The 23,281-nt window shown below is 47.3% G+C and overlaps 1 protein-coding gene across 2 annotated transcripts in view; it reads left to right on the forward strand.

Moving 5' to 3' along the window:
* Positions 1 to 6,748: 6,748 nt before the first annotated feature.
* CDH26 (cadherin 26) overlaps positions 6,749 to 23,281 on the forward strand; it is a gene marked incomplete at both ends in the record, with an annotated part of 45,553 nt that continues 29,020 nt past the window's right edge. For both annotated transcript variants that reach the window (XM_080925072.1, XM_080925073.1), the window contains 3 exons: positions 6,749 to 6,799; positions 16,925 to 17,029; positions 18,135 to 18,296. In XM_080925072.1, coding sequence (XP_080781198.1) covers positions 6,749 to 6,799; positions 16,925 to 17,029; positions 18,135 to 18,296 — 318 coding nt within the window. The remainder of the gene's footprint in view (positions 6,800 to 16,924; positions 17,030 to 18,134; positions 18,297 to 23,281) is intronic.

Consider the following 23,281-nt stretch of genomic DNA (forward strand, 5'->3'; position numbering starts at 1 on the left):
GTTAAAGCCAGCTGCTAAGGTTAAATGTCCCACACTCTCTGAAAAGCATGGTTTTTATCATGCCGAACAACATATGAACCTTTTTTCCACCCCCTTTTCTTTAGGACTTCGTTTTCAGATTCTTTTGGCACTGTCCTGGAGAAAACGTTATTATATGGAGGTCTCATGCCTTTTTATGTGACCAAAATCCGTTTATGTTGCAGGCAGCCCACAGATGCAATGTCCACATTTGCCCATGGTATGCACCTCATGCTGAGAGAACAGTGCCACCCTGTACCCTCTTCCCACCTGAGGGAGGCCCTGTGTCCACGTCCCTGCTCCTTGGAGCACAGACTGTGGGTACCACGGCCATCACCTCCTTCATTCTTTCTCTAGGTTTTTATGTAGATCCTCAGGAAGCTTCAGGACCAGTAAATGTAAGCGGCACATCATATACGCATACATACTTACATGCTCCCTGGAGTAGCACTAACGGGGTTTCCTGTGTGGGTCTCTTAGCCCCTGACAGGTGAGGATAAAGTTCCTTTACCCTTGCTGGATGTGAGTGTGAGTTGAAACTGTCACAACTAAGGAATGCAAAGATGGTGACTCACGCATTCATTCTCACCACGCTTAACAGAAGTTGTTTCCTGATCCAGGGACTAGAATTCATGTTCTGTGTTTAGGCAGCCCTAGAAACCTAAAGCAGGGACTTTGTTTACCTCTTTGCCCATGTTGATTGTCTGAGCTGAACAGTGTTATTGGATAGGATCTTGGTGCTAACGAACAGCACAGTTTGTTGGAGTCACATTGTTTATGGTTATTTGAGCACAGCGTTTTTTATGATCCCTGAAAATGTACCCCAATGTAGGCAAGAAGACAGCCTGGGCCCTGAACTGTGAACTCAGTTCAAAGCCAAACCAGAGTGTAAGTGACAATGACAGAGGAGTGCCCTTCTGGGAAGTACTCTTCACCTCAGGGATGGTTACATGGTCCTCACAGTTACACCAGTCCAAATCCAAGAGAAATACAAGGAGAACAGTATTTCAGATTTAATAACATCAGTGAGTGGAGAAAAACACACAGAGGCTCTAAGTGTTCACTGACGGCTTGGCTTGGTCCATTTTCCAATCGTAAATGACCGGAGGGGCTAAAGAATTGTTACTGACTTGAATGTCACAGAGTTTGTGGCCTGTCACAGCCCCTGGGGGGAAAAAGATAGACATCATGGTCTTCACAAAAAAAGGAAGGTTGGTTCTGAACCTGTGGTCTATTGGGATCATGTTGTAGAAAGACCTAAGAATAGCTTCTTAAGTGTCTTACACATTCTTTTCCTTTCTTTCCATTCATTTCCTCGAACAGTTAGGTAGAAAGCTGAGCTCTTGGTGGTACTGTATTCAGAGTAACAGCAGTATGTATTGTTTATGTGTGTACATGTAGAAGGTTCGGCATGTTTGTGTGCTGTTGTAATGCTGTATGTTTGGTTTTGTATGTAGAAAAACCAGAACTCTCGTAAGCTTTTGTGAACTCAGACTTCTCCCTTCCTTGAAACAAATTAAACAAAACAAACATAATCTGAAGCATCCTGGCTTGGTGTGATTTCTCTTGTTGCTTTGAATGTGGTCTTTCTTTTCTGGTTATCCTGAAGAGTTGCCAAGGATGGGATTCTGTTTCCCCGACCTTCATGCCGATACTGCCTAGGACCTAGGACCGTGGGACCCTCACCAGAGTTTCCAGCCATTCCTAACTACATACATGCACTATCCAGCCATCCCTAACTACATGCATGCAATTGTGTTTGGCCTGTGTGTTGGGGCGTCCACTAGAGCATATGATCTGGGAAGGAGAGGTCAAGGGCCCTGTCTACACGGCCACAGGGGAAGGTTGGTCCATGTTGGGTGAAGTCTTTCCAATGTGTCTGCCTTAAGACCACTGATACTATCAAGGCCGCCACCACTGTCCTGTAAGGAAGTATAAGAAACGTTAGTTTCCCAGAGTGGACTTTGGCTGTAGCCTATCTTGGTTTATTGTTGGGACTTTTGGAGGAGGGTAGACGTCAGTCTCATCTCTTCCCGGGAAAGAATTTTAGCAACACAGAGGCACAAGGAGCGCACATTAACTCATGCCTGGAAGGAGTCGCTCCTGAGGGAAGTCCTGGTAGAGGCCAGGGTCGGCTGTAAGCCTTCCCAGAGGCCTTTGCAACATCTTCCTAAAGTCTTACGGCAAAGTGTGTGCCTCTAAGGATGCCAAACTGCGGCGGTCATGGTGCTGGGTTAGAAATGGTTCTCTAATGTTAGCCAAAGAAACCAAATCGGGGCTACAGAATCTAGGATTGTGAGCATGGCCGCTATTTTAGCGGTTGCTCCTCAGTCATCCACTAGGTGGTGACCAAACCTTTTGAGACCCTGGTGAAATCTCTTACTGTCTTCTAATGGAGCAAACCTTTGTAGTAAATCAAAACAGAATGGGCGAGCAGAGGAACGCTTGGCTTCTGACACAGAGCAGGCCCTTTACTCACCTGTCCTCTGCCACCAGAGGTCAAAAAGATTCTTAGGTGTGGTTAACTACAGAGGGGGATTCTCTGGTGTTCTCGGAATGTACCTAGTCACAAGGCCCTGCCTAGCAGATGTGAAATGACATCATTATTTATAAAGTCTTGACAGAGAACCCACTTTCCTAAGAAACACACCTACACTTATCAATGGAATATGTACTTAGCAACAAGACTTTAAATATCCATAGGATGTTAAAATGGGTTGCTATGACTATGATTGTGAAGCTTGGATATTTTAAACTCATGGGGCTCAGGAAGTGACACCCTGAACAAAGGGGTTCAGAAGCGAGGCCTTTCTGACCTAATATCTCTACCCCTTCTCCCTGAGGTAAAGCCATGAAAGCTAGAACCAGGAAGCAACAGGAAACCGGGGGTACTTTTCTCTCCTTCCACAGCCTTTCTGTGCAGATCAGGCCTCGAAGACAAGTTTCCTGCTCTTACCTGGAAGACAGAGCCCATCCCTGGCATCTCACACAGTCTGTCTCATGAGCACTTCTACAAGACGGCACAGGCTTAATCGCACAAAGCAGTAGCCTCCTCCCCCGCCCCTGGACCATGCTGTCTTCTGAAGGCTGCTGGTCACAGAAACTGGCAAAGCTGTTGTCCAGTGTGTACACCCAGACCTTTATACTGGGTGACTGCAGACCACACCTTTCCTCCCGCTAAGCCCTGGGTTTTATGCTGCTCCTGTCTTGGATGTCCCCAATGAGACATCTGCATTTTAATGGAGTCCTGACACCCTGGAGAAGAAGCCTGCCTTTCTAGTGCACAGGCTGAGTTGCTGCTGTTGCAAAGGCTCTGGGTTTGCATCTCAGAACTCATTGTTGTCTGTAGCTCCAGTCCCAGGAGATCTGGCCCTTCCACCTTCCCTGGGAACTGTGCATGTGGTGCGTTTACGCGTAGGCAGGCAACACTCACATACATTAAAGAGTCAAAACAGTTTTTAAAGAAGAAATATGTCTCCATTGAGAACTTGATGGGGTGGGATCATCTAGCAGCCTCTTTAAAGCCCCTCTCCTCTCTTTAACCTTGAATCCCCCCCCCAAGACCTCCCTCTAAAACCTACTCAGACAAATGGCTGAAGGGTCCAATAATTCTGCCAGCAGTATTGTTAGGGTAGAAACATACAGACAAAAGGCAAAAAAGAGGGCAGGTGACAGGTGATGACTTTATTGGTAAAGCATGAGACCTGAGTCTGGTCCTCAGTGTCTATGTGAAAAGCCAGCCATGGTGGGCATACTTGGAAACCCAGCTCTTGGCAGGGGTCGGAGGCAGAGGTGGGTGGATCTCCAAAGCTCACTGCCTGGCCAGCTAGCTAGGTGTGGGTGAGCATCTGGGATTGTGTAATGGGCATTTTCAAACCAGAGGAAGGCTGAAAAGTGTGCAGCAAGCACCCCCGGCTCCTTGTGCTCACTCCATGGTTACCAGGCCGTCTCATCCACCCTGGCCACTCTTGGCTGAAGTACACACAGCAGATTCCCTCTGGGCACCAGCGGCACTGTATCTCTCTGGGATACCTCTGCCTTAGGAGGCTGTAGCCTTCCCTTGATGGCCAATGCGTACAGCAGACTCAAGCTTTTGGAGCCACGCCACAGATCCGTCAACATAATGCTTTTCACACAAGTGTGAGGACCTGCGTTTGTTCCCAGGAACACACATAAAAATCCAAGCATGGGCTGGGGCAATGGCTCAGCGTGAGAAGGTAGTTTCTGTCACGTGCAGTGACCTGAGTTCAACCCCTGAGAACCGGATGGAGGAAGGAGAGAACCAACTCTTCCAGGCGGCTATTTGACCTCAACATGCACATGTGTACACATATGTGCACACACAATAGATATATAAATGTAATTGGAAATTTAAGTCACTTATGGTGGCATTAGCAATCCTAGTGCTGGGAAGGAGAGTCAGAAGGCTCCCTGGGACTGGCTGGCCGGCCAGCACAGGTGATTACCATGCTTGAGGGCAATGAGGAAACCTGTCCAATGAGAAATGATGACTGAGGTTGACCTCTGACTCCCACACATACATGTAAGTATGCCTGCACACACACCTGCACTCACAGGGACCCATGTCCCACCGCAGCACACCAATCTCTCTTGCGATTCCCGAGGAGACAAGCTTCGAGAGTGACCATGAGAACCAAGCACTGAACTCAGTGATCGACTGGCTATGACTGGCTATGACTGGCTATGACTGGCTATGACTGGCTATGACTGGCTATGACTGGCTATGACTGGCTATGACTGGCTGTTCCTACAAGTCTTGATCCAGTGGGTCCCTAACTGGAGCCATTTTTGTGGTCCTGGCCTTACAGTCTCTGTTGTCACCCGTCTTGTGCACATTTTCCTTTAGTCAGTTGGGTTGGCTGAAGGGGTCCAGTGGATAAGGTCGGTGACAACATTGATGGAGGTCAAATCTCTGTCCTCTGGGTAGGCTGGCCTCCCGTTTGTCTGGCCTGGTGTTCTACCATCCACTCCAGCGTGAAGAAGGGTGTGTTTTCTCGATAGGACATCTCTCTCTGTTTTATGGAATTTCAAGGCTTTTTTTCCCCTCAGAGGCTGAAAATGGGGAAAGGAGGATGCCCCACGCTTCCCTGAAGCAGGATTCTGCTGGCCTTTGGCTGCCTCATCCCGGTGGAGAAAGCGCCACGTGGCTGCACAGCTGTTTCTGTGCCTCCAGGCCCACCGAGGACTCCTGGTTGGTTGTCACTGGAACCCCAGGTGTTTAAAAAGCTGTGGCTGGAGCCTGAGATGACCACAGCCTAAGGAGAAAGGCTAATTCCCAAATAGCATTACTCCAATTTAGAACAAGTTAAACTAGAGCCATTCCCTAGCATCCTCGGGGTCCCTCCCAGAGCATTGAGATACCCACCCCCTTTTCACATGGGACTCTGCCCTGCACTTGCCGATACCTAGCTTAGGACACTTGCTGAATTTAGTGGCTCTGCTCTGAGGCCTCCCGGGCTGCACTGCAGAACCATCCACCAGCTCGGAAATGAGCACAAACTAAATGCAGTCACTGTTACCGATCCTCTCTCTATGCAGAGGGCACCTGCCAGCAGCCTGCCACCATGCTGACGCCTTCAGTGCAAGAGGATCAGACTGAGTTACGGTAACAGTTGACCACATACGTTCAACTTCAGCTCACGCCCCGAGAGAGCAGGAAGCTTACAAGGACTGCTGCCCACTTGGCCCGCTGAAAACTGGCCGTTACTTTAGGCAAGATAAGGAGTTGATTCCTGTATTAATTAAGGTTGTCAGAGTCTAAGTTCAGGTTTTGCTTGAAAATTTGCAACCTTGACAGGTGATGTCATAGAACCCCAATTCTAGCTAGGGGTCGGAGTGGGGGGTGGTGGTCAGTCTATACCCCAGAGCCTAGGCACACTTGGAATAAAGATTTTGTAACATGCACTGTGAGGAGCAGTGCTAAGGGCAGAAGGAAACTGGAGCCTTGCTGCGCCTGCTGGGTAAATGCTCTACCGAGGAGTCACATCCCAAGCCCCCCTTCCCTCTTCCTCCCTCACACATCTTCCCTGGGTCTAACTGCATGGGATTCCACTGGAGCGTGGGCACCCCAACACAGCTTCCCCGCACCCCCTGTTCTGCTGATTGCTGTGTTCAGTGCCCACTGGATGTCTGGCCCACAGGAGCCCCATTAGAAAGCAGAAAGGGGGCACGTTGGTTGAGCCATGACCATGTGCTCTCCCTCTCTTTCTTGCTCTCATGCTCCCCCCCACCCCCACACACACTCTGTGTTTAATAACTCCCTATGTAATTTCTTGGGGTTGTTTTTCCAGTTTGGAGTGATTATAAGAACAATTAGTTGCCCCACTATGGAGGGATTATTGGACTTCTATTTAGAAACTAAAAACCAACCAAGAAACAGAGAAACAAAAGCCGGTTTCCCCATAGGCACTGGCTTTCTTTCCCCGGCTGAGCTATAATCCCCGAGGCTGGATGCCCCACCACTTTTCTGTGTACACTCAGAACCTGGGTGTTTGGTATCCAAGCACCTGCTTTCCGAGAACCCTGTGGCCACGGATGAGGTTATCCCTTATCCATCAGCCCACCTTCTCTGACAAATAAAGGCTGGGCAGAGGATACAGGACTCAGCAAGGTCGAGCACCATGGCTTGAGTACCCAAAGAGTGACTAGAAGCCATGTCCCTGGCTGGAGAGGAAATGCCTGGCTCCTGGTGAGGCGTCCAGGCTCCAGCATGGACAGCAGAGTCTGTACCTGGTTACTGCTGCTGCTGTCATTTCCACAGGTGAGCTGAGTGGACGCCGGGAACTGCGCACAGCATCCGTGGGGTTTTAATTTTCTAGGCTAAAGGAATTTGGCAGTACTACTTGAGCCTAGAGAGAAGCAGGCATTCGGTGGAGGCAGGGGGCTGGCTGTCTTTATAGGAAGATAGGTACACAGGGTTCCAGGATTCAGGTAAATGTGGGGCTGAGAGCCACATCTTAGGAGGACGTCAGGAGCAGCTGAGGAACTTAATACCAATTTATGAAACACACACAGTTTCAAGTTAGATTTTCATCATTATAAAACCGTTTCCCATCAGTGCCTCTGCCCCCACTTGAAAGGGACTGAGGGAATCTCAGTTAAAGAAATCTTGTGTTAAAGACAACTAGAGTAAACCAGTGGGCTACTAACCCCATTGTGACCAGAAGGAGAAAAACAGGGGCTCTGGTGGGCCAGGGCTGTCTTCAGCCTTCCTTCTAACCACTGACTGAAGGGGGTTACACTCACGAGTCACTAGTCAGACTTCTGTTGGGCCAGAGTCTTGGATGACCACAGAACACAGCAGCAAGCACAGTGACTTCTGTCTTGACACACTTAGAACTCCAGCAGAGCCCCGGGTCTTCAAAGTGGAAGCCTTGCCTGGCACCAGTTGTCTGGAGTTACAAGAATTATCTCTGATGGCGTTTGCCGTGCCAAGGGTTGAGCTTTTAATCAGTGCATCAATCTTGTCTGTAGTGTTTGCTAGAGTCCTGTTTTATTACCCACACCAGCCCCGACTGGAGAATAGTGAGAATCAAATCCCGTCTCCATCCTCCCTCGTACCTGCACCGACCCCAACTCAGTCTCTTAAGGAAAAGGCAACAATCCCTCCCCTGTTGTGTTAGCCCAGTTCCCAAGTGGTTAATTCACCTCCAAGGGGCAGTGGGGATAGTGGGCGGTCCTCCTGAGGACAGTACCTCAGTGTTTGACTGAAGGGACTTTGCAGACCCCAGGGAGTTATGGAGCAGGGGATTCCGAGGAATTCAGAGTTTTTAGCAAGGACAATACAGGGCCCTTTTCCTGGCGAGGAGCCCTACCCTCAGCAGGTACAGGATCATTTTCTAAACTGGTCAGAAGGAACACAACGCCCCATGCCTCTAAGGTTCCTCCAAATTGTGCTTGCAAGTCTCTGATAGGCATACCACCTCTCCCGTGCCCACCCACTCTCCACAAAGACAGCCTGCGATGTTCCGCTCGGGGAGTGTTGTGTGTATTGATTTCCGTCTGAACCCCACACCCTGCTCTGTTTTTTTATTTTAAGCTCTTTGATAATTTCATCTATATTTGATCATATTCCCCCAATTATTCCCAGATCTAACCTTTCTTCTCTACCCACCCAGATTCATGCACTTAAGGAAAATCAATATGATTTTGTGTTGTCCAAAACTCTGGAATAGACAGCCTTCCACTAGAACACAGCCCATTTACCGGGGCCATGTCCTTATCGAAGACAGAATCTCCCTCCCCAGTGGCTAATGATTACCAAAAGCCCCATGACTCTGACATGAAGCCAAGTGACAAAGTCAGAAGTGTGTTCTGTAGGCTAGTGGCCTTGTTCCACATTCAGTAACACCCAGTGGAAAGCCATCATCCTAGTTCGTCATTTGTAGTCTCAAGAGCCCAAGAATCCTCGGGTTGGGCTGGACAGGAGTTAAAGGCCAGAGGGAAGGGAATTTTTCAGAGAATGGAACGGAACAAGGAGAAAAGCCTGGTGTTTGGTGGTTGATACTGATGATGATGATGGTGATGATGGTGATGATGGTGTTGGTGGTGGTGATGGTGGTGATGGTGGTGATGGTGGTGGTGGTGATGGTGGTGGTGATAGTGGTGGTGATGATGGTGATGGTGATAGTGGTGATGGTGGTGGTGGTGGTGATGATGGTGATGATGGTGGTGGTGGTGATGGTGGTGGTGATAGTGGTGATGATGGTGATGGTGATAGTGGTGATGATGGTGATGGTGGTGATGGTGGTGATGGTGATGATGGTGATGATGGTGATAGTGGTGATGATGGTGGTGGTGATGATGGTGGTGATGGTGGTGGTGATGGTGATGGTGATGGTGGTGGTGGTGGTGATGGTGGTGGTGATAGTGGTGATGATGGTGTTGGTGGTGGTGATGGTGGTGATAGTGGTGATGATGGTGATGGTGGTGATGGTGGTGATGGTGGTGGTGATGGTGATGGTGATGGTGATGTTGGTGGTGATGGTGGTTGTAGTGATTACATTTCTTGGCTTGCTGAAGTCATTGGTGCTTCACCAGAATGGAGTGCTGCAGAGGTAGATGACAGGGCCGTCTGAGGTGAACCTTGGATAGGCTACCTGGGAAAGAGCATCCAGACTCTGTCCTAACATCAGTGGCTTCCTAGTGGGACATTTTGCTACCATACATGGAGAATCATATCTTCAAATGCTTGAAGGCAGAGAGTGGGTTGGAAAAGCATGTACCAAAGCCTGAAGTGAGAGAAATGTATAATCACTGTCACAGAGGTCTGGTGTCTGCCACTGTGCCAGCAGCAGGACCACAGTCCCTCTGGTAGAACACTTCAGAGCCTCTTCCTGGCTTTTCTGCCTATTGCTAAGGAGGCCTGTGACTCCATTCTCTGCCCAGTTCATTGCCTCCTTCCCTGGTGTCCCCTTCCTCTTCCTGTCAGTGGATCAGGGCACACATGAGAATGTCTTCTTTGTAGCCTGACGAAATCTGAAGTCATCTTAGTTTCGAGACGGACAAGAAACAGAGGGACAAGAAGGGGTATAAGTGTTTACTGCAGAGAATGCCCCAGTGTCTCTCCTGGAGGTGGGCACAGGGGGCTGGGAGGCCCCAGAGGAGCCTGGGAATGAAGGTGGAGCTGAACAAATGGGAGAGGTGAGGAGAGTGAACAGGTGCAGACTTAGGGGGTCCCAAAGAAAGGATGCTCTGTGGGAAAATGAGCTAAAAGGGTCAATTTTGGTGAAGTTGGATCCAAGTTGACTGTGTGATACAAGAGAAAATAAAGATTGCCTGGAGACATTCATAGGAAAAGGCCAATACTCATCCTTCCTGTTTGAAGCACATTGTTACAGTGTGTGTGTGTGTCTGTCTGTCTGTCTGTCTGTCTGTCTGTCTGTCATGTCTGGTGTCTGTGTATACTCTACTATCCCCAGCAGGCCTTTGCATCCCTAGTTAGCCATGCAGGGTCAGCCGACAGCTTTCAGGAACAGGTTCCCCTGTCTACCACGTGGATCTTACTGAGAAGTGCAGGTCATGTGACTTCGCACCTCAACCTGCTGAGTCATCTCACTGGCCTCTACCTGCTGAGTCATCTCACTGGCCTCTACCTGCTGAGTCATCTCACTGGCCTCTACCTGCTGAGTCATCTCACTGGCCTCTGCATCAGAAACACTGTGATCTGCAGGACATGAGGATCCCATAGACAACAGCTGTGTGCACTCACACATCACCACACAGGTGACATTCAGACTCAGGGAGGCCGAACCACCTGCCTGCTGCCGTACAGCTATTGAAGAAAGGGGCAGAGCTGGAACTCAGGCCTGACACACAGCCATGTGCCAGGGCTCCTCAGTTTGTCTCCTCTGCCACCACTAGTTATGTGTGACAATTCAAACTCCACTTGAGTCTAATTTGAGATTCAATTCCACACATGCACGTTCATCTCCCAAGTATTCAGTGAGGTCCACAAGGACAGTGGCTGCCACGCTATAAAACACAGGCCTGAGTACTCTATCCCCAGGATGCCCTTGGACTTCCTGTCTAGAGCCCAGAAGCTAGGCACAGGTGGAAGGCCAAGGAAAGGAACCTGTGTAGAAATGTCTTTAAATTTACATTTTAAATGACAATTTAAAACACTGATTTCTAGGACCCCAAATCCTGGATGCATGTGTACATTAAAAATTTAAATATTCAGACTGGGGCTGTAACTTGGTTAGTGGAGTGCTCACCTGTCACACACAAGACAGAGAGAGTTCAGTCCCCAGTGTTCTATAATCCAGAAAGGATGGTCACAACAGCTGATGCTTAGATTGTCTAGTGGAGACAGGATTAGAAGTCTGAGGCCATCATTGGCTATGTAGTAAGACTGAGCCAGCTTAGGCTATATGAGGAGAGAGGGAGGAAGAGAGAGATAGATAGATAGAGAGAGAGAGAGAGAGAGAGAGAGAGAGAGAGAGAGAGAGAGAGAGAGAGAAGAGGGGGGCGCATTTTCAGAAAGAACATTTTCTATTTGGGGTATTAGTTCTTCTCTCTCTCTCTCTCTCTCTCTCTCTCTCTCTCTCTCTCTCTCTCCATGAAATTTATTCCGGGAGCTTTTGATTCTTCAAAGATATCATTTCCCACCCCCCAGGGAAGCTTGAATGGTACTGGTGGCTTGGCTGAATGAAGTCCAGCCTTACCTGGGGAAGGGCATGCAGGGTGGAGGGGCAAGAGCTTTCCAGTCCGATCAAAAGGCTGCAGCTGGGGAAGCCAGCCGGGGACAGTCCTACAAGCAAGGCAGAGAGCATTATGCAAATTGCTGTGAATGGTGTCCTTTCCGGAGGAACTGCCTCAATTGTCCAGGATGGAGGTGTAACGAGTGCTCTTACGGAGTCATTTTGGCAGCAGGAACAATTCGAGTCCTTCTGCATCATGCAGATGAGCCATTCTGAGGCTGCACAAAGAGAAGAAAGAACAGTCAGGAACTGCAGCGTGGGCTTCAGGTACCTCTCTGACAACCTGTAAACCTTCCTGCCTTAATGTTCTTTGAAGATGCAATTGGCTTTTCCTGCCTGTTAACTGGGCACATTTGTGCTATTAGGAAAGAATGGATCTATAGAGCTCAAGTTTGAGGCAGGCACTTAAAGACTCCATCTTAGACCGAGGTACTTGAGGGTGATAGACAGACTTCTCCAGACAGATGCTTTCTCACAGTCCTCAATGATGTTCCAAAGTCTGGGAGAGAAACAAAATCAATCTTTGCACTCATTTTCAAGAATTGCAATTTCTTCTTTAAAAAATTTTTTTAGAATTATTTTTATTTTGTGTGTATGGGTGTTTGTTTAGATGTCTGTGTACCGCATATAAGTACCACATGTATTTATATTGATGGAGGTCAGTAGAAGGTGTTGATTCTCTGGAACTGGAGTTACAGATGTTTGTGAGCCACCGTGTGGCTGCTGAGATTGGAAACCAGGTCCTCTGGGAGAGCCTCCAGCGCTCATGATTGTTGAGCCATCTCTGCAGCTCTAAGGCCCTGTATGTAAATCTCCCAATTGGTAAACAGTCAACGTCTGAATATACTGATTTAAGGGTTGGGAATTCAGAGACTTTAAAATCTCTTTCATTGGGGCTAAAGGCATCATGCATTTGCTGGTGAAGTTACTGTGAATGGTGTCCTCTTGGGAGGACACCTTCCGGACATACATGAGGACTTGAATTCCACATAGAGCACACCTGTCATCCCAGAGGATCCCATGGCTGCACATACATATCCATGAATACATACACGCACACACACACACACAAATACATACCTGCACACACAGAGACAACTCTTTCCCTTTAGGTAAATAGTTAGAAATAGAAAAATAGTCTGTTGCAGGCAACGACTGCCACTGTTTTAACAGAAACAAAAGGACCCTGGAGTATCATGTACCATTGTGAGAATGGCTGGTTACACCTGATCTCGTGTAGAATGTGTCTTCATTTTCTGTGAAACCTCAAAGCCCACTTGTCACTATGTGATCCTGAGATAAGATAGGTCCCAGACAGGTAGTGATGGATGGTTTCTGCCTTTAGTCCTAGCAGTTAGGAGACAGAGACAAGTGGATCTCTCTGAGTTCAAGGCCAGCCAGCATTACACAGAGAAAGCCTGACCTCCCACGCCCAGATAAAACAGAAACCAAAAAAAAAAAAAAAAACAGAAGAACAACCAAAAAAAAAAAAAAAAAAAAAAAAAAAAAAAGAAGGAAGGAAGAAAGAAAAAAGAAAAAGAAAAAAAAAGAAAAGATCTGAATGAGCTACTCCGTGTCACATTGGTGGTGACCTGGGGGATGATGGGACCTATGACATTCATGATTTTAGTTCCTATCCTACAGACTCTGACTGTATGAGCTGTATTTACTGATACCATGTTAGAAATGTAAGTGGACAAATCATAACCATGTTTAATTCACTAAAGCGAACAATAACCCATCACGTACAAATATGAATAACAGAAATTGACTCAAGATAACCATATTTTTCCAGCTTCTGTGTAATGAGCAGAGCAGAGCCGTTTGGTGCTCTGTTGAGTCGTTAGAGTGTCTGGCTTCGTGGGAGACAGCTGGGTTCTCCTCTCTGCGTTTGTGTTTAATCAGTTGTGAATGCTGTTCAGCTGAAGGATGTGTAGAGAGTCTGGCTTCCCACATGTTTGCACTTGGAAAGATCTGAATGCTTTGAATAGGGGATTTTGGGTTTTCTCTTTTGAGACTACACCGAAACTCAAGGGTGTCAGCGTTCCCGCTATTACCGATGAGATATGGAGTCTGAATGTGCTCGAATGAACTTCAATCTCATGTTGCAACTTTCCCCCAGAGATGCTTTCACCATAGATAAAGAGTCACAACATAATAAGAGAGCATCTAACTGAGGCCAGCCCAGTGAAGCCATGAACTTACTGGAGTCCTTACAGGAACATGTGTGAGGGACCACTCACAGGAGCATGGGTGATTCTCAGGCTGCTGTATCCCCAGTAAGCCCACCCCAGCATGAGTGACAGCTTGCTAAAGCTGTATTACTGCTGTCCCCTGTGGGACCTGCCATCAGCTCCACCAATGCATCCTCTGCTCTGGACCCTTCGCACATGTCCTGGTTCTACATCCTCAGGCCTTGCTTCATCTTGTGAGTCTTGTGGCTGTGTGTGTGTGCACATGTGCGTGTACCTGTACGTGTGTGAGAGTTTCTGTTGCTGTGGTGAACACCATGGCCTGTGTTGTAAGCTCTTTTACACTCCGAGCCACCTCACTGGCCATCAAAATACCCTCTATGAAAATTCATCAACTGTTAATTTTTGCCCCATTTGCTTTATCATATGTTCTCGATGTGCACACTTTTGCTGACTATCTTTTCCTCTTAAATACACACGCTCTGCTTTACTGTGAGCTTTGGACTCCACTGCAGTACCTGTCTTTGTGTTTCCATAGTCTTGGGTATAGATTTCTTTTTCAGAGGGAGCAAGGCTGCTGGATTACAGATCGCACAATAGGAAATTCTCAGTGAAATGCCAAGTTCTATTCTTTTACCAATCACTGTAAATAAAGGAGACAGAAAAGAATCCCAGTTAAACCCCCATCATCAGCTGACCTTCTGTGTGTTAACTTGTGTGCAAGCATGTCAACCTTTGTGCTGACTCTGGGTAGAGGGGGTTAGCTCCGTCCCCTTCAGTGGCAGAACAATCGGGTATATCAGCATTGAACATCCCTTCCGTTGGCCGTGACACACCAGAGTCTTTTGGTTCATTTCCTTGTGGTTAGGGACAAGGGGGTCATACATTGAGATGCAGTTAACAAGACATCACAGCTACTGACACTAAACATAGGGATGGGATATGGCTCAGCAGGAGAGTGCTTACCTAGCACCCGGGAAGAGCCTCTGGGCTCCATCCCTAGAACCATAAAACAGGAACCTAAATGCAGAGGTGCTTTCTGGATATTTGTGATAATTAATTAATTAGTGTCATTTTTGCTTTAAGGTCAGTCACTAACAGCTTCAAAGAGGATGCTGATGATTGTCTTAATCACCCAAGGAGGGTTTGAGAGTCAGTTCTAATAAGGAGGCCAGAGTCTGCTCTTTGGCCATAGACAGGTAGGGCTGGGTTCTTCAGTGCCTTACTCACAGTTGCTTTGCAGAGCGTAGTAGAATTGTAGCCAGATGCTGATGGTGCTGAGCCCTAGGGATGCTATCATGTCTTACTAGAGTAATCTGGGAAGTTCAGAAAGCGTCCAACAGTGAAAGCCTGCAGGGTTGGACAACACATCCTTGTTTGTTGGATTAAAAATGCCCTGGTTCTGATCCCTTTAGGTTTTGGGGTGGGCACTGTGGTACCCACCACTGTGAATGTCATCCTCCCTCTCATGCTTCCTCAGAATGCCTAGTGTTTTTATTTCTATCCATTCACTTTATAAGTAAGTTGTTCCCAAAAGCTTAATGGTCCCGCAAATGCAGATGAATAGAACAAGAGTCAATGTGGGCAGAATCCATCACGACCTAAGTAGATGGTTGTCGTGTAACAGACTTGATGAGAAACAAACCAGTGGGTTACATTCTACAGCTTCCTTTGCCTGGCAAACATCTGAGGTCACAGTCTAAATCTTGGCTGTCTGAGCTCCATTAACTTTTCTTGGGGAGATGTGGCAAACATGTAGGGGCATCAGTGATTGGACACAGAAGCATTTCTACCCAAGTCTGGCTTGTGAACCAGTTAGCTTGTTGGGCTTACAATCAGGGATGTAGGTAGTCTACAAATAGCTGCATCACTGGGAGGTCCTCCCCCTACCCCAGCATGGACAGCAACTTCTCCCTAGCAACATGGATGGAGTCATGGTTAAACCTCTGCCCTCTGAATCACTGGTTCTCAACCTTACTAATGCTATGGCCCTTTAATACATTTTCTCGTTTTATATTGACCCAGAACCATAAAATTACCTTCCTTGTTACTTCATAACTCTAATCTTGCTGCTGCTCTTAATCATAATGTAAATAGTTTTGGAGTTGGAGGTTTGCCAACATGGTTGCAACTCACACAGGTTGAGAACTGCTGCTCTAAATACAATACCTACCCCAAAGACTGCGTTCATCTGGGACAAGGGTCTATGTTGGGGGAACAGGAGAGGCCTGAATCTCAGGTGAGGATCTGAAGACTCCCCATCTTCCTTCTGTGAAGGAGCACCAACAGGACAGAGCTTGTTGAGGGTTTCTGCTGGGTATACAGAATTGTTCTTATTAAGATGGCTCTGGCTGGTGTTTATTTGTTTCAGGACTGGATTTCTCTCTTTGTCTCTCTCTCTCTCTCTCTCTCTCTCTCTCTCTCTCTCTCTCTCTCTCTCTCTCTCTCTGTGTGTGTGTGTGTGTGTGTGTGTGTGTGTGTGTTCTTTAGCCCTCCTTACTGCTTGAGAGGGAGCCTTGTGCACTGTAAAATCGAATTTTTTCTTTCAACCACTTAATTACCAGAATTAGAGACTCTGAGACTAATTATTTATGGATAAATGCCTAGGCCATATGTTTTGGCTTGTTCCCTGACTAGCTCATAACTTATATAGCCCATTTATTCTATGTCTACCACAAGGCTAGTTACCTCTCTCCTCAGTTTCATACATCTGTGTCCTCAGAGTTCAGGGTGAAATTTTCCCTTTATTCTAACCTAAGTTCAGCTTCATGGCTAGTTTATGTCTGTCTCCTTACCATTCTGGAGCTAATTTCTCATGTCTATGACTATTTCCCAGAATTTTCTCTAACCCTGCTGGATATCTTACCCCCTATTTCCTGCCTCAGCTATATGGGCTGTAAGCTTGTTTTATTGACAGGAGATGCTTATAAGCAATTATCTCTCTGCAGTGCGACCTGTAAATTTCAATGATTTCCTGAGACGTGTGAGTTGTTTATTTCCTGAGTTTAATGAGTTTTCTTCCAGAATGGAGTACTTCAATTCAGAGGCTTGTGTCTCTGTACAAACATGTTTGCTCAAAGGGAAACTAGTAGATATTAACATTAGAGGTCTGTTGGCACCAAATGGAAATTTACTTGTCAATGATTTCAGGAAGACGGAGAGATGAATGAAGGAACTGCTTTTCTCTCCATTCAGCTATTTGCTTATTGCTGTAGGCCGTACAGTTATACCTGGTCTTTAATGCCATTTTTGCAAAGTCCTAAAGCCATCTCACTAGCTTTGTGAAATCAGTGGGCAGCCTGTGCCTCACCTTTAGGAATGACAGCAGCTGTTAAGAGGACAGACACCTGCAATGCCCAGGCTCATAAGGTAGCCAAAACCCACCAGAACACGTGCATGCTATGTCAGCTCATAGTGCCCAGCTATGAAGCTCAGATGCACAGATCCAGGCTGTTAAGCTCATCACTGACACCGCCATCCTGCTCCCTGCAGGGACAGAGCCACCAGCCTCTACGGCGATCCAAGAGAAGATGGGTTCTAACCACCCTGGAACTGCAGGAAGAAGACCCAGGGCCCTTTCCTAAACTGGTTGGGGAGGTAAGGACAGACTTGGCCTCTGTGGACAGAGTGTCTTTTCTGCAGAGGACCCCTTGAAAGGATTTCTGCTGAGTGGATTCCCTCTTTAGGGAAAGAAGCTGGGATCACATCATAAGTTCTTAAAGCGACTTGCCAGCATCCTTGCTATGTACCTGCCTGACTTAGGACCCAGCAGTGCATAAGAGTAGGGGGGACATGGGTGGGTCCCTGGATGCCTGATTTCTACAGACTATATTTCTTTCATCTGAGGATGCACCTTCAGGCTGTGTCTTCTTCCTGTAGCTGCGAGGAAACTAACTCTTAACCTGCAGGTCTGTTTCACTAACCCCATGCAGGCATTCGCTTTTCGTTAAGGTTCGTTTTTACCTGTAGGAAGAGATGATTAAAATGCTGGTTACGGGCATGGTGGTACACACTTGTAGAGAAGGAAAGATGGCAACCTTCCTAAGGGCAGCAGAGTATGTGCTGGGCAGTGTGTGATTCTTTCTGATCACATGAGCATCTGTGCTTTCTCCAGTTTGTCTATTCCGGTTCGCGCTGCAGCCCGTTTCTTTATTTTATCGTTTAAGAAGACGTATTCTCGTTCTAACTGTGGGTGAACAGCAGTGCAGATGTCTGTGGGAGCCGGAGTGGGGTCCCGCTGGACCTGGAGTTACAGGTCCTGAAATGGGTGCTGGCACCCACACTCGGGCTTTGGTGAGAACAGAAAAGTGAGCCCTGTCTCAGAATTTATTCCTACTGTCCGTAATGCCGTGTTTATATGTATGCCCCTGTATAGGTTTGTGCACATGCGTGCAGTTTGTCTGCAGAGGCCAGAGGCATCAGAGCCCCAGAGCTGGAGTTACAGCAGTTGCAAGCTGTATGGGTGCTGGAACTGAGACTCACTGGCGCTTTTCCGGAAGGACACTGAGCACTCTCCTCCTCTGCCCTGGTATCTCTGTTCCCACAGTTCTGCTCAGCTCTTTGCTTCCTTAGCAACCCCTTGGAAGTGTGACGACTTGTTTCGATTCCTGAAGGATGTCTTGGTTCTTAGCCTTTACTTCTTGAAGATCACTGTGGTTTAATCTCAGAGTCCGTTAATTTTCCCCTGTTTTTCTCCTTCCAGCTCTTCAATAATATGTCAAAGAACGTGTCACTGATGTACTTAATAAGAGGACCTGGTGTGGACGAATTTCCAGAGATTGGTTTATTCTCTATAGAAGATCACCAGAGTGGAAAAATATACGTTCACCGCCCTGTCGATCGAGAAATGACACCGTCTTTTATGGTATTTATAATGGAGTATAGTTTAAGCTCATATTTAGTGCAATGCTTCTGTGGGGTACTGAACTTTGCTGGCTAGCTCTGTTGGCATCTGGGAAGTTAATACATTTCCCAGTGTGTCAAGCTGTGGAGGTCCACATGGGACACAGCTAATTCTGATGTCATCTTTAGACTTCACTACAAGTGAACAGGGCTGTCAATGCTTTCTGGCACTGTCCCAGTGGGATTAAGGGATCGTCTGTAAAATGCTATGATTTGGTTTCTGGCAGGTGACATTTGGAGTGTTGAGAGCAGCTACCCATAGACCCTGGGTGGCAGCTGCTGAGGGAAGGTTTGGTGGTCAGTTATTGAGGCTGATGTGGCCCATGTGGGATTTTATCACTCCAGGGATAGAAATGCAGTTGAAATTCAGGTTTCAAACCTGGAAAGAAACTTACAAAGAGAAAGGCTTCAAGTCACAGTGTGATGCATCCTGTTTCCCAACTCCCCCAGGCATATAGGTTATCATCCCTTTGTTCTCTTGGACTCTGGGAGCAGGGCTTGGCTGTCAGTTAACCCTTTCAGGGTGGGACTATGACGATTACTATCCGGAGGACATAATTTACGAAGTGTTCTCCCTCAGCAACCTCAAAATGCATACATACAGCAAAATCTAAGCCTTAAAGTCACCAGAAGCCTTGAACTCATGTTTAAAGGCACAAGAATTCTCCCCAAACCCTGCCAGATGCAGAGTTGAACCTGTGACTTTTCTCTAGCCACTGGAGGGAGCGCCTCCTGCTTTCCTGTCTCAGGGTTTACAGAACTATTAAGAAAGGAAGCTTAAGAGGGGTGCTGAAAAAGCTCCTCAGTTCTTAGTAAACAGCATCCAAGGATCTTGATGAAATGCAGATCCAGGGCTGTGGAGGCCGCTCTGTAGGCAGAGTGCTTGCTGTCCAAGCAAGAGGCCTCAAGTATGATCCCCAGAACCCAGGCCAAAAGCTGAAAACTGTGTGCAACTCTAACCTCAGAGCTGGGGACATAGAGACAGGAGGATCCTTGCCGGCCATGCACATGCTGTGCAGATTGCTTTGTTCATTTGTTCATAGGGCTGGGCAGGCAGTGTCTCTAATGAGCCCTGAGGTGATGCTGGGGCTTCTGTTCTGCTGCTGTGCTGACAGGGATGGGGCCTGGCACACAGCAGCAGCAGGAGCTTTAACAAGATTGAACCACATGTTGAGCTCGGTGTGGCTGGCCTTGCTTGTTTGCTTTACATGTTTCGGATGACACAATTGGAACTGACATGAAAGTCACAGGCTCCACAAGATGTCTGGTCCTGGAAACTGGTAACAGAGTCCATCCCTAGGCACCTTTCCCAAAACTTGGGATTGAGACAGATGCACTGTTCAAGTCACAGATAGATCCCAGGCACGGTTCAGAACAAAAAGGTATAGTATGTTAGGGGCATGCATCACACCCTGGGGCCAGAGCAGACCACTAGGACTTGGTTTAAGCCAATAGGAAGTCTTTATTAGCTGGCTGGGGACTACACTGACGTTTGGGACCCCAGTGTAGTCCTGAGACTTTCTCGGGTGGGCTCTTAAACACAAGTCATATCTTGGGTTGAAACCCCTCAGTGAGAATAGTTAGCCAGATGCAGACCCACAGAAGCCAAAAGGGAAGGTCACTACATCCAGGGACTTTCCTCGGACCATGGTCTTCGATGGATCAGGTCTTCATTCTCTCCTCAGCAGGAGGTTCTTTCTGCTTGCTGGGTCCCAAGGCCTGAATGGTACTTCCATCATGTGCTAGTCTGGGGACCTCTTATACCATGACATCAAAATGAGATGGTTTGAACATGCTTGGCCCAGGGAGTGGCACTATTAGGAGGTGTGGCCTTATTGGAGTAGGTGTGGCCTTGTTGGAGGAAGTGTTCCACTGTGAGGGTGGACAATGAGACCCTTCTCCTAATCACATGGAAGCCAGTCTTGCCTGTTTGCCTTCTGAACAAGATGTGGAACTTTCTGCTCCTCCTGCACCATGTCTGCCTGGATGAGGCCATGTTCCCATCCTGATGACAATGGACTGAACCTCTGAACCTGGAAGCCAGCCCCAGTTAAATGTTGTCCTTATAAGAGTTGCCTTGGTCATGGTGTGTGTGTGTGTGTGTGTGTGTGTGTGTGTGTGTGTGTTTAACTCCAAGTGTTCACCCTCTTTTGTGTCTGAATATTCTTCTTCTTAGGGCATTGGCCAATCTTGGTCCAATATGAATTCATCTTAACTTGATTGCATTGCAAGGAAGCACACACACACACACACACACACAGAGGCACACACACACAGGCACACTTCCATGTACATTTCTGTGTATGTGGAAACTGAGTTGTCTTTCCATGTTACTCTCCACCTTACTTTTTGAGACAGGATCTCTCACTGAATCAAGACCCTTCTATTTTTAAGGCTGTCCAGCTAGCTATGAGGCCCTGTTGACTCCACATCCCTAAGGTTAGGATATAAATGCATGACACTGTGACTGGCTTTTTCATGGGTCCTCAGGATCCCAACTCTTTTTGCATGATAAATAGTTACTAAGTAGGTAATCTCCCCAGCCCCCACAATGGTCCTTTATGTAGATTTCTGTAAGTATGCAAATGCTATGAAAAATCAAGCCACCTAGTCCTCTCATTTGACTGTAAAGTTTTACAAAGGACAACACAGAGTGGAACTTGTGTGCCCTCACCTCTACCCCATCATCCTCTGTTCTGTGACTCTGATTCACTATCTCTTTAATGCCAGAATTTTCTGGAATGTGTGCATTTGTGTTTGGTTTTAAAGTTCAACTCCCTCATTATAATTGCATTCTAAGAGGTACAAGACCCTGGCCTTCCTCCTGACTATCCCTTTAAGGTCAAGGGCAGGGCTTTCTTGTAGTAGCTCAAATAAGTACCTTGGATGAGTGTGTGATGGACCAGGCTGGTAAAATCGAGTCTTCTCTGTAGGGTTCAGGAGACCTACCTAGTTAATCACACCTACCAAAATGTGAGCTTTGGTCTCAGTTATGGCAGCTGTGAATGTGTCCTTATTGGACCACTGAGTCCTTGTGATGCAATCAAGTTAAGTTGAGGTCATACTGCGCCAGATTGGCCAATGTCCTAAGAAGAGGAAGAGGAGGAGGAAGAGGAAGAAGAGGAAGAAGAAGAAGAAGAAGAAGAAGAAGAAGAAGAAGAAGAAGAAGAAGAAGATTTACACACAGAAGAGAATGAATAATACTCGGAATTAAACTATGAAGAGATGAAGGCAGAGACTTGCGTGACACTGGCCAGGGATAAGGCCAGGGCTTACCAGTGACCAGAAACCCCATGAAGAGAAGCCTAAGCAGACTCCATCTCAGGCTCCTGCCACAGTGGGATTCAGTTTCAGCTTCCAGAGCATGAGGACAAATTCCACTGTAATTGTGAGAATATCACCCTCAGGTGGAGGTCCCCAGATGTAGACAGTGTGGAAAGTGACATAAGCCACATGTCACCCAGCATGTTTTACTCTAACCAGCTGCTTCTTTTAAGTGCTGATTGTTGGTTTTGAGATACAGGAACACAGGACATCACAACAAACCAAGGAAACACATTGAGGCTGCAAGAGGAACTCCAGAAGCTGCTCCCCAGTGCATCCTGAGGGGTGTGTCTGTCTTAGGGTTTCTATTCCTGCACAAACATCATGACCAAGAAGCAGGTTGGGGAGGAAAGGATTTATTCAGCTTACACTTCTACATTGCTGTTCATCACCAAAGAAAGTCAGGACTGGAAACCAAGCAGGTCAGGAAGCAGGAGCTGATGCAGAGGCCATGGAGGGATGGTACTTACTGGCTTGCTTCCCCTGGCTTGTTCAGCCTGCTTTCTTATAGAACCCAGGTCTACCAGCCCAGGGATGGCTCCACCCACAATGGGCTGGGCCCTCCCCCCTTGAGCACTAGTTGAGAAAATGCCTTACAGTTGGATCTCATGGAGGCATTTCCTCAACTGAGGCTCCTTTGTCTGTGATAACTCCAACTTGTGTCAAGTTGACACAAAACCAGCCAGTACAGAGAAGGTCTCTAAAATTAGACGAAGCATGTAGAATTTGGCTTTGGGAGGTGGAGGGGTGGACTCACTTGTTAATGCTATAAACCTAAAAGAAATCTGTAAAAATCTGCTGAGAACTGGAGGATGATTCTTGATGGATTCGCAAAGAGAAGAATGTTCTCTTTTTCCCCATGTAGGAATCTCTATTTATTTTTAATCTTCTCAGTTTCACAGGACACGAGTAGCCATTCCAACCCAGCCTTTTACACTCTTTCAAATCATTATGTATCGACCGTCCATGCTCCACCGGCCTGACCCACTTCTAAGTCATGCATGTAACTGATTTCCCGTTGTGCCCTGGGCATTTAAGACACTTCCTCTGCTAGTCTAGGTGTGAGGCTATAGATCTTGTGCGTGTAATTACAAACGGCCATATGGCGGCCCGTCATCCAAGTGCTGCATGGTTTGTTTTTCCAAGGGTGTAAATCTCTGGGCTATAACAAAAGGCCGAAAACCATTCCAAGTACAGCAAGCACCAGTGGTATTTCCTTTCTCCATTGTGACTGCATCGCCGCCTGGAATTTCTTTGCCTTTTGCCAATGAATAAACAGTACTCGGGCTCCTCGGGCATCTGTCAGAACTAAAGGTCTCAGATGTAGCTTTTAGGATAATAAATGGAATATAAAATAATAAACAGAAAACAAACACATGGTTCTTGTTTAAGTGGGAGGGTTATAGTTGGCCCGGTCTGAGAGTAGAAGTCAGGGTGATTAAGGAGCAGCGAGCTGGCAGCGCGACCATGAATTATGGAGGACGTGGGAGCAACAGAGTGGGAGAGAGCCAATTTGCTTGTGAAAACTTTAAAAATGTATGCCAGAATCCCTGAGGCGGCGTAGCTCAGGAGCAGGAGCCCTGCAGCATCCGTCAGCCTTACCGGAGGAGACTGAGGCTGCCC

The sequence above is a fragment of the Micromys minutus genome (assembly GCF_963924665.1).
Source record: "Micromys minutus genome assembly, chromosome: 11".
In the NCBI taxonomy this organism is placed as follows: Eukaryota; Metazoa; Chordata; class Mammalia; order Rodentia; family Muridae; genus Micromys; species Micromys minutus.